Consider the following 12,690-nt stretch of genomic DNA (forward strand, 5'->3'; position numbering starts at 1 on the left):
ACAACGTTTTAGCTTGAAGTAAGGATAAAAACCTTATAAAGATTTTAAATAGTTACAAAATATTATATCGTACGTATTACTAGACATCTAAACGCATACATTCATGAATAAACATATAAATAAAAAGTCCGTATTCCACTTTGGTACTAATGCCCTACTCTTACTCATAAGCGTATAAAAAATTTAAAGTTTAACTTACCAGTTAGGTGTCGTAAACCTTCCGTTGATCCTTCCTACAAGCTGGTCCATCTCTTCTTTAAGATCTTGGTATTCCTTTACGTCTGTTCGGGAGGGTACCGAAATTTGAAGTAATGATACTTTTTCTTTATGTTCGGGATGATTTTCCAACAATTTTTCAAAAGATTTCAGTCTATGTACCAGTCCCTTCGTATAATCTAACCTATCTACTCCGAGTATAATTTTTTGGTTGGTTGAGATCAATCTTGGTGCCTTTTCAGCTAATTCAACGAACCTCTCGAAGGGAATGCCGATAGGCAGAGGCCTTACCCGAACAGTTCTGCCACCATGTTCAACCAAGAGGTTCTTTCTATCAACTCGACATCCCAAGCTTCTTTGGCAACAGTCGACGAAATTTATACAATAGTCAGTTATATGGAAACCCACCAGATCACAGCCGAGCATACCTTGAAGTATTTCGTCTGCCCATGGGAATAGTCTGTAGATATCCCAGGGAGGGAAAGGAATGTGTAAGAAGAATCCCAATTTCACTTTGATTTCTTGTTCATCTGCTGCCTGTAACAATAATATATTTTAATAATGATTAATATTGAAACGTTATTTACTTACTCTATCTTAATTATTCAGTAAAAATTACGACTAAAGAGTTTTAGTAATGATATAAGGGAATTCCTAACCAATAGGTATTCTTTTTCATGTGCCGAGCTCGATTATCGAGCGTTGGCTATCAAATTGGCTATAGTAATTTTGTTGACGGCAGCTCGGAAAAGAGATGCAGAGGATCTGTTAAACCAATCTCTCAGGTTTCTAAGCCATGACGTTCTTCTTCGACCTGGCCCTCTTCTTCCGTCTACCTTGCCTTGTATTATTAAATGGAGTATATTATATATCTCTGGGATTAATCTTTGCGATTTTTAACTGTTTTGACGACTTCCGTAACTTTTCCCATCCGATGCAAAACATGAACTCTATCTACCCAACTTATTCGTAGGATTCTCCGATACACCCAGATTTCAAAGGCTTCCAGTTTCTTGAGAAGTGTATCCGTCAAAGTCCAACCTTTGACACCATACAAAAGAGTAGAGAACACATAACATCTCACTAATCTAATTTTCAGACTTAAAGTAATATTGTTTCCACATAACAGTTTCTTCATCTTAAAGAATGCAGCTCTGGTATACGAGCTACAACTACAACCAATAGGTATACGAGCAAATAAAATGACAAATACATACCTACAATTTATCAACCTAGAACAACAGTAATATTTGCTACAAACTAATTATGGAGGAAATAAGAGAACATTTCTACACCAGTTTTGTTTGTAGACTAACAGATGGAGTAGGTCAATGAAAATAATCGTCAAAGAGTAAAAGAATTTTACAGACTCGTCCCAAAAAAAGTTCACCTTCTGGACCTAAACAAATCAATATTAAACTTACGATGGTATTTAAAAAAAGAACCACGTTTTTTATTTAGAAGATTGACAGAATACCTCCTCAGAAGAGTCGGGAAATAAAAGAAATTACTAAAATCTTCTATTTCTACAAGTCTCTTTTTACGCAGTTATGTAGATACATAGTACAGAATAGATACATATTATGTTGATAATTTATTTAGTATATGAAAAGTAACTGGCAATCTTGCTATCAATTTGTAAAAAAGCAAATCTTGAGACCTATTTCATTTGTATTAATATGAAACCAGCTGAATACATGATATTAATTATGGTTCTTTTGATGGTATGCCTATTCCTATTTCTTCTAGATGTTGGCGATTATCATTGGTATCTTTACTTTGTTTGCTGCAGCGCGGAGCAGACCAGTGGTAATCGTGCTATAAAATTTCGCTAAATTTTTCAGCCAGAAGGTCCTTCCTGATCCCTTTTTACTATTTAATTAATCCATTCTTCGATATTTAATTAGGAAGCCGGAAGTTTGTGATTTCTCATTATGTGTGCCACATAATCTAACTTTTTAATTTTGATCAGAATTTCAAATTTCTTGCTCACTCTGTTCAGGACTTTCACATTAGTAACTTGATCAATCCCGGATACGCCCATGACACCACATATCACAATTGGGTCGATTAATAGTTGCCACAGTTAGTATCCACGTCTCCATTCCGTAGCTCAGAACTGTGAATATGTAGCATTTCAATAGACATAATCTTTATACATAATTGTTAGGGAGAATATTATACAGTGTCCGTCTAAAGTTACTGAAATAAGACACCTGTTTATGATGTTTATGATGTTTATGATACATTTGTGACCTATTTATTAGAGTTGCGCCTGGGTGCCAGTTTGTAAAATTATTTTAAATGGCATCAAATAACAAGTCATAAATAATTTAGAACCTTTTTTGTCATTACGAATGTTCCTGGTTTTTGTGAGATTCTGGATACCACTAATAATTTAGAAATCTTCACTTTTTTACAGGAAACGCTGAACAGATTAAGTTATTTTGTCACTTTCGCATACTCTGATTAAATGTTTTTATTTCTTTATCGACATCTATAAAAACTATGACGTGATAGACATTTTTTAAATGACAAGATTCAACATTTGGGATATTATCTGAGAGTTATTGTGTTACTCAGTGTCTACTTAGAAACAAGAAAGATATATTTTTTAAAGGAATCAATTTTTTTCATTGGCGGACCGCCATTTTGAAACCACCAAAAAGCATCGCACAAAAATCAATAAACCACTGGGTGTTTTAGACAAGAGTTTTAAAATAATATATTCTCACATGAGACACGTCATTCATTTAAGAAACGATGCGTCATTTAAAGGCGCGTCCACATCTGGCGAACGCATGTGACCGAAGCTCCCCGACCGCATTCATTCGATGTTTCGACGTTCGATGAAAACTTTGGTCTATCGTCCACATTGCAGCGAACGAATTCGTTTGCAGTCATTCTATCAGTTTCGCGGGTGATTTTTTTCGATTCGTGACGTGGCAGTTATTTATTTGATATTTGGCAATTTGTATATTGTTAAAAATTACATCGAAGGAGGATATAATTATTGCAAATGCGTTGCATATTATTATTAATGAGGTGGAGGTCGAAGCAGTAAAAGACCTCCCCAAGAAACGACGAAAACGGCGCTGGTGAATAACATCATTGTTCAAAAGCAGAAGCCAGTATAGAGGACTAGACTTATTTAATGATCTAAAAGCTGAAATGGAATACGGGCTTTTTCAAAATTTTTTGGAGAATAAAGTCTACTGATTTTAGATGGTTATTAAATGAAATTGGTGCAAAAATCGGAAAAAATATACAAAGTTTAGAGAAGCGATACCGCCAACATAAAGGTTATTGTTAACCCTATTTGATTTGATATTTAGCTACTGGTGACTCATATACAAGTTTTATGCACCAGAATCCATATAACTTACCGCTCTCGATATAAGCTTATAAGTTGTAAACAAAAACAATTAGTCCACTCCATTATTGCAAATTAGAAAATCAAAACAAAATCGCGACGACGTTTGACACTTTTACTCGGAAGCGTACACATTAAACACAGCCAAACGAATTCGTTCTTTAATTTTCTTTTTATGTACCGCCCAGTGAGCGGACTCTATAATGACTTCATATCTTTGACAGATGACACTAAATAAATGGTTGCGTTCACATGACCTCAGCGGCTGACTTTAAGCACAAAGCCGCCTAGTGGTTGTAACCAGCGGTTTAGATCCAGCAGTCTAACATCAATATTTACATAAATGCTTTAACAAATACATATTCTCGTTCAGTACCCAATTGGACGTTCATTATTCCATTGTAAATCCATTTTTCAGATCAATATAAATGACTGCTAAAAGGGTACTAAACAGTATCTTCATTATTATTGAACGTGTAGCGACATACGAGATATCATAGGGCACTATGGATAAAAATAGATTTACCATAAGACAAATTTTGATTTATTGACTTAAAGAAGGTCTCAGGCTGAGCACAGAATAAACAACTGATCGAATCCTAACATACGACATAGCAAATAAAAGTGGAGGATATAACGAATATATTTATTCAGATCATACTTTATATTTACTTGGTATATATGTAAAAAGTTTATTATTTTAAAAATTTAATGACTGACTCTGGATGACAATTGATTGGATCCGCCCAGTTTTTAGGGCAAACTTTTAGGCAAGCTTTTAGATAAATAATATTGATAAATAATATTGACTCACCTGTCTAATCCAGTTAGCTGCCAACATGAGATGGTAGTCGTGCACCCAGATCAGTGGTACTTCAGTCGATGTTTTAGGCAAGGTTTTTAAGGCCTTTAATGTACAATCCGCAAATGCTTCATTAGCTCTCAAATATGCTCTCCAATACTCAGCTTTAAATGAAGCTCTATCTGGCATGGAGTGGAACAGAGGCCAAAAAGTAGCATTGCAGCATCCATTATAATAGGCGTCGAAAATTGTGGGATCAATATGCACAGCAACTACCTAAAACAGTAAATTTTTACATTATAATGGACATGTTCACATTGTTATCTTTATCGAATCAAATGCTACCTTGTCAAAGTATATCAATGTGACAAATGACTCGCTCTTCTTTATACAAAGTAATCGAAAAATTTTGTAATTATAGCAGACCTTCAAATATGCCTTTCTTCTTATAAGTGGTTAGTCATTTCCACGCAAGGTATTTAAAAATCACTATATAAATTTTTTTTATTGTTTTTAAACACAAATTTATTGAAAATAAGATCATTTTGAGAATAACAGACAATTGGTATTTAAATGAAATGTATGATATTTAATGTTCAGGATTTTAGTTTTTTTTACTGTACCGAACTTCTTCCATCAATCTGTATCCTGAGCAATATACTTTCAATTTTTTCCGGCTATTCTTTTTATGTCGTCTACCCATTCCATCTGTGGTCTTTCTTGATAGTCTACCTTTGTAAGGTCTCCAACGTTATATTGTGGCGTTCCAACGTTGATCTTTTTGTCTAACGGTATGGCCTGCTAAGCTCCAGTTGAATTTGGCAATTTTTGTTGTGATATTCTCAACTCTTGTTTTTTTTTATCTTATTCAGTCGTTTTTTTATCTAACAGTGGTATACCTACCATTGCTCCTTCCATTACCCTTTCAGTTGACTCTAGTTTATTAATATTAAATATTTGTCTTGGTTAGGGTCCAGGTTTGAGAGCCATATGTCACGATAGGAAGAATGTACTGGTTAAACACTTTGCTCCTAAAGTATTGAGGTATTTTTCAGTTCTTAGCTATCCAAATGAGTTTTCCAAATCCTGCAAATTAGCCGAATATTAACAAATTGAGTAGTAAAGACTGCGAAAGACGGTTCTCCAATAGAAAGAAATTCAGTGGGACGACCACGAAAACGATTGAACGACAACTTACTACAGGCACATTCAAAAACAGTCATCAGCTGTCAATTGTTCAACTTAATGATAAACGATGTGCTCGAAATGATTAGAAAGACACCTGGTGTGGAAGCCCTCCTGTATGCTGAGGACCTCCTAATATGGGCATCAAGTAGCAGTCTGAGAGCGCTCGAGGAAGTAATGAACCAGGCTCTGAAAAATCTAGAAAAATGGGCGGATAAAAACTGCCTAACAGTCAGTACAACCAAAACCGTATATCAAGTACTTAGCCTTTCAACAAAACAGACTGCTGTAAAGCTGACGTATAAAGGAGTTGATCTGGAAAGACAGGACGTAACAAAATACTTGAGGGTGTACATAGATAAGAAAATGACGTGGAAACCTCAAATCGACGACATTGCAGAGAAAGCCACAAAGAGATGTCGACTGCTCAAACGTCTCACAGCAACAAAGTGGGGCGCCACGCAAGATGTTTTGGTAGCAACATACACAACCTATGTCCGGCCGATATTAGGATATGGGAGTGAAGCTACAATAACTGCGAGTACAAACACCACCTCCAAGCTTGAAGTCGCCCAGAACACTGCCCTTCGCGTCATCACCGGTGCTCCAAAATCAACACCGATTACATCAATGAAAGCCCAGACCGGTATTGAACCAATACAATGCCGCAGAGAGCAACACGCGTTAACCTTCTGGAAAAGGCAAAGACGAATACTTCCACAAAAATGGAACGAATATAGACAAGCAGCCTCACGTCTTAAAACACAAACCACTCCGCTTACAGTAGCAAACCGAATCATGGAAAAATACCACATTGTCCTGTCGGAAGCCGCCCCCTTCCCAGCGCAAACCACACTGGCCCGCTGTCTACCAAACACAGAATTACTGCTTGAAAACCATAAAGACCCGAAGTACTTATCGTCAGACATTGCCCTAAGGAAAGCCGCCCTAGAGACGATACACACCAAGTACCCAGCACATGAGTGGCTCCACATCTACTGCGATGGATCCTCGATGCCGGACTCGGGAAGAACAGGAGCAGGATATGTCTCAACGTCCTTCAAAGGCTCTATAGCTGTGGGTGCCCCTCTCACCAACTACGACGGCGAAATTGCTGCTATAAAAATCTTAAGAATTTCCAACACCCTCAAAAAGTTGCCTTCTTCATCGACTGCCAAGCCGCAATCCTCGCCCTGTCGACAAATCGATACACCGACTGTGCCAAAACAATATCTTGGCGCGTCCAACTATCGAACTTGATAGAAAAAGGGTGGCTGATCACTCTACAATGGATCCCTAGTCATGTCGGTGTTGAAGGAAATGAAGCGGCGGATGAACTTGCAAAAGAAGGCACTACTCTTCCACCGCCCCCTAGCTTCCAATCGTACACATCAGCCAAGTCCACCATTAGAAGAGGAATCAAAGCGAAGATAAAAGAGCAGCAAATACAAGCCGGTGCTGGAAAATCTTGGGCCCACCTAATAGAGTCACCAATCCCTCGCAACTTGCCGAGACCCATTAGTGTAGCCGTGTTCAGAACAACTACGGGGCACGACTACCTGGCCTCCCATCTACATCGCATGGGCGTCCGCGAAAATGACAACTGTCCATTATGTGATCAGCCCCAGATGGATGCTGCTCACCTTCCAGAGTGCCCAGCCCTGAAAACAGAACCACTCTAGGAGGATGAAGATCACCTACGAGAAACGGCTCGTCTATACTGGTCAGCGCCCCACCAAATGGCTAACATGCCAAGGGTGGGCATTGGCTAGTAAGTAAGTAAGTAAGTACATTCAAAAACAGAGTCATATCTACATAAAAAAAGAAGAATAGAAACAAGAACTTTTGAAGAAGAAGAAGAAGGTTAAACTAATAATCATATATTAACGATTAAGTAGAAGAAGAAACGAAGCAAAATGATTAAAAGGACATATGTTAAATTAATAAATATAATAAATGTTTGTTGAAAACACAAACAGTCGAAATATGATACAAGCATAGTAGTAAAATAAATGACCGACAGGTGTGGAAGATAAGGATCTGCCTATCACAAATATAACTCCAATAATAATAATAATTAAGAGTAATAAAAAAATCCCAAAAAGCACAAATTAAAATTAAAATAAAATAGAAACTAACAAAGGGTACAAGACCGAATCAATCAACAAAATATAATAACACATAGTTTCAACAGTTATGCATCCCCCTCGTATTTATAAATTAAATCATAATCTGGTAAAAATTTATTCTGGTAAAATTTCCACTCGGAGAAATTCTTCTATGTCTGTAGTAGCCCTCTTAAGAAACTTCAGGCATACTACAGAAGTCAGGAATATCGTTGACTACAATAATAAGAAGAATTTTAGAGTCAGGTTTGAGGAGTCGTCGACCAATAAAAGTTCCTCAGCTATAAACTAGATATGTTTTGCACCGCCTCCAGTGTGCTAAAGAACACATACAACCTCTTTAACAGTTTTGGAATTTTGTGCTTTTTTCAGAGGACAACAAAATCTGTTCTCATCTCAGAGAACTAAAGCAATAGTAGTCAGCAAAGAACCAACCAAATGTAAAATAGAAATTGATGATATCAGTATTGAACAAGTAATGGAAATAAAATACCTAAGAATTATACTGTCTAGCTATGGAGACCTGGACAAGGAAGTGAGAGATAAAGTACAAAAAGCAAATAGACTGGCAGGATGCCTTAATAACACTATATGGCGAAATAGACACATTAATACTGAGATAAAATCAAGAATTTATAAAGCCAGTGTAAGACCAATAATAACATATGCCTCAGAAACAAGACCCGACACAATCATAATTAAAAGGCTACTGAAAAGGGCAGAGATGAGAGTACTGAGAAGAATTACAGGAAATACGCTGAGAGATCAAAAGAGAAGTGAAGACATTAGAAGAAAATGTAACAACGTACAGTGTATAAACAGATAGACACAAAATAGAAAAAAAAAAGAATGGAATAACCACATAAGCAGAATGGAGGAGACGCTTGTCGTCAAAATAGCAAGAGATAAGTCACCAATCGGCAGAAGAAGTATCGGACGATCGCGCAAAAATAGAGTGACAACCTTCCATAGAGGTATTAATCCGCCAATGAACAAGCATAATTGATTATAAAGAGGAAGAAGAAGAAGAATGAGACCAAGCATGCATTGATGACCGTATAAATAAATTTTTTAGTCCTTAATTTTTTAATCATTAAAAAACAGTATCTCTTTTAAAACAAAAAATATCTGTCAAAGTTATGATATTTTTTGCGCATAACTTTTAAAACTATGTGTGTATTAACACGTGCCAATCGGCTAATGGATTAAGTCAGCAGTCAAAAAATCCAAAGAAAAGCACGTGCCAAGGTTCAAATTCTAATTGTTATAATAAAATAAGATAGAAAGAAACATAGGAAAATTTACTATACTGATTCTACTCGTGGAAGTTCGTATGCGCATTTATCTATTTGAATTTGCAAAAATAATACACAGATTATTGATAAAATCAAAAACTGTGTCAAATTTAAATATAAACAAATAACATAAGACGGTTGTATACAACATCGGTGTCAAGCTATGCCACAGTTTTTAAAAATATGAGAATTGATAATGCACCAACATGGACGTTGTACCAGACGATGAACTGCTGATAAATAAAACTGTGACTAGCAAAAACAAGAGCAAAAGATAAATATTATGAAAACTTGGGTTTAAATTACTTAAATTTGAATAAACGATTATTATTTTAATTCTGCAAATATTCTTGCGTAAAATTTTAATGCGGAACAAATATTTGTTATTATTTTACTTTCTAAGGAATTAAAGAAGACATATTGTTTAAAGAATAAAATATCTTTTTGTATCTTATTATATCGTTTTGGATGGGTTGGAGTCAATAAAAGGGCTATTGGTTAACTATTTTTTATCTCGAGCTTTCAATTGTGTTTACAATTATTATCAAGAGCTGCTAAAAAAGACAAAATATCTTACAAAGTTAAACTAGAAAGAAAAAACAATTTTTGTTAACTCACCAAATAAAATTAGTTTAGTAAATAAAAATTGCTGCTAATACATTTCAAAAATAATTAATATAAAATTCATTTTTCTTATATAATATATATATATATATATATATATATATATATATATATATATATTATATATATATATACCAAACAACACAGTTTATTAGGGCTGCAGTCAGTAGGTTTGGCCGGGATGTTAGAGAAACACTCTTTTGACTTTTGGCCAAGCTTTCGAAATTCTTTTATTCCTTCTTCAAGACACTGTAATTAGAAGAAAGTTAAATTTTTTTTTCTGTTTTCTATGGATCAGTCAAAACACACCATGAAAAGATGTCACTAACAAAATTTTAACTTTCCGACTAAATTTTAAAATGTATATTGTCCATTATTTTAAATGTTATATTTTATATGTGTGTGTTTAATGTTGAGTGTCGTAGCTTTACAAAAATAATCTCAACGACTAGTAAGTTGTAATGTAGTAGTTGTAATGAGATATGTTGTAAATATTTACACTTTCTTCTAATTACAGTGTCTTGAAGAAGGAATAAAAGAATTCCGAAAGCTCGACCAAAAGTCAAAAGAGTGTTTCTATAACATCCCGGCCAAACCTACTGACTGCAGCCCTAATAAACTGTGTTGTTTGTTTATATCGACAGTCAATAATATCCAGTATTTCTTGTATATATATATATATATATATATATATATATATATATATATATATATATATATATATATATATATATATATCGTTTTGCCTGTATTCCGTGGGATGTTGCAAAGCCCATTTTGGTCCTCTGAAAAAAGGCGAGTAACGTTTTGAGCACAAAATTTGATGTAACCCATAATCTATTAACCTATAGTCTAATATACACCATTTTCTAAAATTGCTCTGATTAAAATTCGACGATTTTCTTTCATCAAACCTTCCACACATGTCACATTCTTGGTTTGGGGTTTCAATTGAATAAGCGTATATATCTATTATTTCAGTAATTGTATAAACCCAAAACCATTAAGTAATAATATATTAGAAGATGTATACAATAAAGTTCTTCTAAGAGCATTACAGAAATTCTGTCAAACACAAATAAAAATTAAGTTGAATAATAAGTTTTTCTGAAATTCTAACATCTTAACTAGTTAAGATATAAATTATCTACAAACTTAACATACCTTTTCTGATTTTAATCCAGCTGTGGGAGTAATATCATTAGGATCAGACTCTGGAATGGGTTCATGTGGATCATCTAAATGTATACCTGGCCATCCTACCCATAGGCCACCTCCATTTATTACCACAGGAGCTACCGCGGTAACCAGACCACCAGCACTAAAAAAAAGAATATATCATTATCTTATTGACTACTAATTTGTAGATATTGTGCATAACAATGTCTTAAGTTTGTAAGTTCCCATGGTCTTTTTTCCCCTGGAGATATCCTTCTTATCATTTATCCCCGGCACTTTAGGGTTCAATTTGGTATCCAAGTCATCGCAGAGAAGGGACCCTATTGGTCACTCACTCACAAGCGAGTCAGGTTCGTTTTTAGGAAAATTTTAAAAAACCGCAAAGTTTCCCTTAATTCCATGTGTGTGGTGGGAGGAAGGTGATTTGAGCTTAAAATGCCATGTGGCAATCTTTGTAATGTGAGTTAATCACCGTTTGTTGTAAGCTGTATCCTGTGACAGGGATTTGATAACAGAGTCCTGAGGGCTAAGAAAGTTTTGGGCAGTTTTGGTATTTGATTTTTTCCAGGATTTTTAAAACCTCCATATTCTGTCTTCCAAAGGATAGATCTAGATTATTTGAAGTTGGTAGGACAATGTTTTTGTTTAAATCTAAGATAACAAACTGTTTTAATAATTTAAAAAGAAATAACTAGCCAGTGAAGCGAGCAGTTTTGTTAAATTTTTCTGAATAAACATTTATCGTTAATACACTAAGATTTGCTCCCATAATAATTTAAAAAGTTTATAAATAAATATAAGTTTTACGTACCAGCTCACTGTCATATTTTAGTTTCTATTAAATAAAATTAACCTTTGATAATTAATTAATAATCCAGAAAAGTTGGGTAACTTCATTTCGAGATATGGCAGTGGGTACATCTTTTTTCGCCATTCGGTACATAACCATAGTTTTAAATTTTGTTTCGTTGTTAGAAGGGACAATGTCATAACTGTTAATGTAAAATAAAAATAAACATGTACAAACCCGAGAACTTTCTTTCTAAGCAGCAAGAGGATTTTTTTAACGGCATCCTAATTTTAAATAGTTTAGAAATCTTGTATAGTGTTTGACCAGGACATATCGGTAAGTATTTCTTGATTTCTTTTTCGTAGTTAGTTCTCCCTGCCCCCCCCCCCAAAAAGAATCCTTATCCACGACCTTGCTCTCCAACCAAAACGCGAGTAGCCGTTCGCAAACGTTTCAATTTTTTTGCTTACCCCATCTCCACACCCAGTAATTGTTCAGTCCCCCCTTTAGGCCCCCTATAAACAAATACTATTGTTACAATGAAAAGAGCTTTTATAGCTTATTTTGGAATCTGATTGGGGAACTGCGATAAATCTTAAGCTTTATATTTGAAATTTTAAAAAATTCGTTTAATATTTGCGGCAGTGGTCAAGTTTTGGAGTACCAATGATTTGGAGAGAACCAAGAAATCATCAAGATTTTTATTTTTGTATTATAAATGCTAGGTGTTTTTCAATAGGACTGCACCCTTTACCAGACAAAGATTTATATTGGTGAAGTGATTCTTTTTATAATGATCCTGTTATCTCCAAAGCTTTTGCAATAACCAGGTTCAAAAAATTAATTATTCATCTATAAAATATTCATCTAAAATATTCATCTAAATAATTCAGCAGCTGCAGAGAGAGGTTCTCCTAACTTTAACATACTGTATAAGATAAGACCATTTATAGATATACTAAATGAAATTTTCAAAGAACAATGAATGTATGGTGCAATTTAAAGGACGTAGTTCTGTCAGACGTATATGCCGAAGAAGCCAATTACGCGTGGTTATAAAATCTGGGCAAAGTGTGATGCTATTACTGGGTATCTGTACC

The 12,690-nt window shown here is 34.8% G+C and overlaps 1 protein-coding gene across 6 annotated transcripts in view; it reads right to left on the reverse strand.

Moving 5' to 3' along the window:
- Tps1 (Trehalose-6-phosphate synthase 1) overlaps positions 1–12,690 on the reverse strand; it is a 127,003-nt gene that overhangs the window by 12,582 nt on the left and 101,731 nt on the right. For all 6 annotated transcript variants that reach the window (XM_072529351.1, XM_072529350.1, XM_072529353.1 and 3 more), the window contains 3 exons: positions 10,786–10,942; positions 4,404–4,667; positions 200–753 (listed from right to left, as the gene is read on the reverse strand). In XM_072529351.1, the coding sequence (XP_072385452.1) occupies positions 200–753; positions 4,404–4,667; positions 10,786–10,942 (975 nt within the window). The remainder of the gene's footprint in view (positions 1–199; positions 754–4,403; positions 4,668–10,785; positions 10,943–12,690) is intronic.

Source organism: Diabrotica undecimpunctata, chromosome 4 (assembly GCF_040954645.1).
Source record: "Diabrotica undecimpunctata isolate CICGRU chromosome 4, icDiaUnde3, whole genome shotgun sequence".
NCBI classification, from domain to species: Eukaryota; Metazoa; Arthropoda; class Insecta; order Coleoptera; family Chrysomelidae; genus Diabrotica; species Diabrotica undecimpunctata.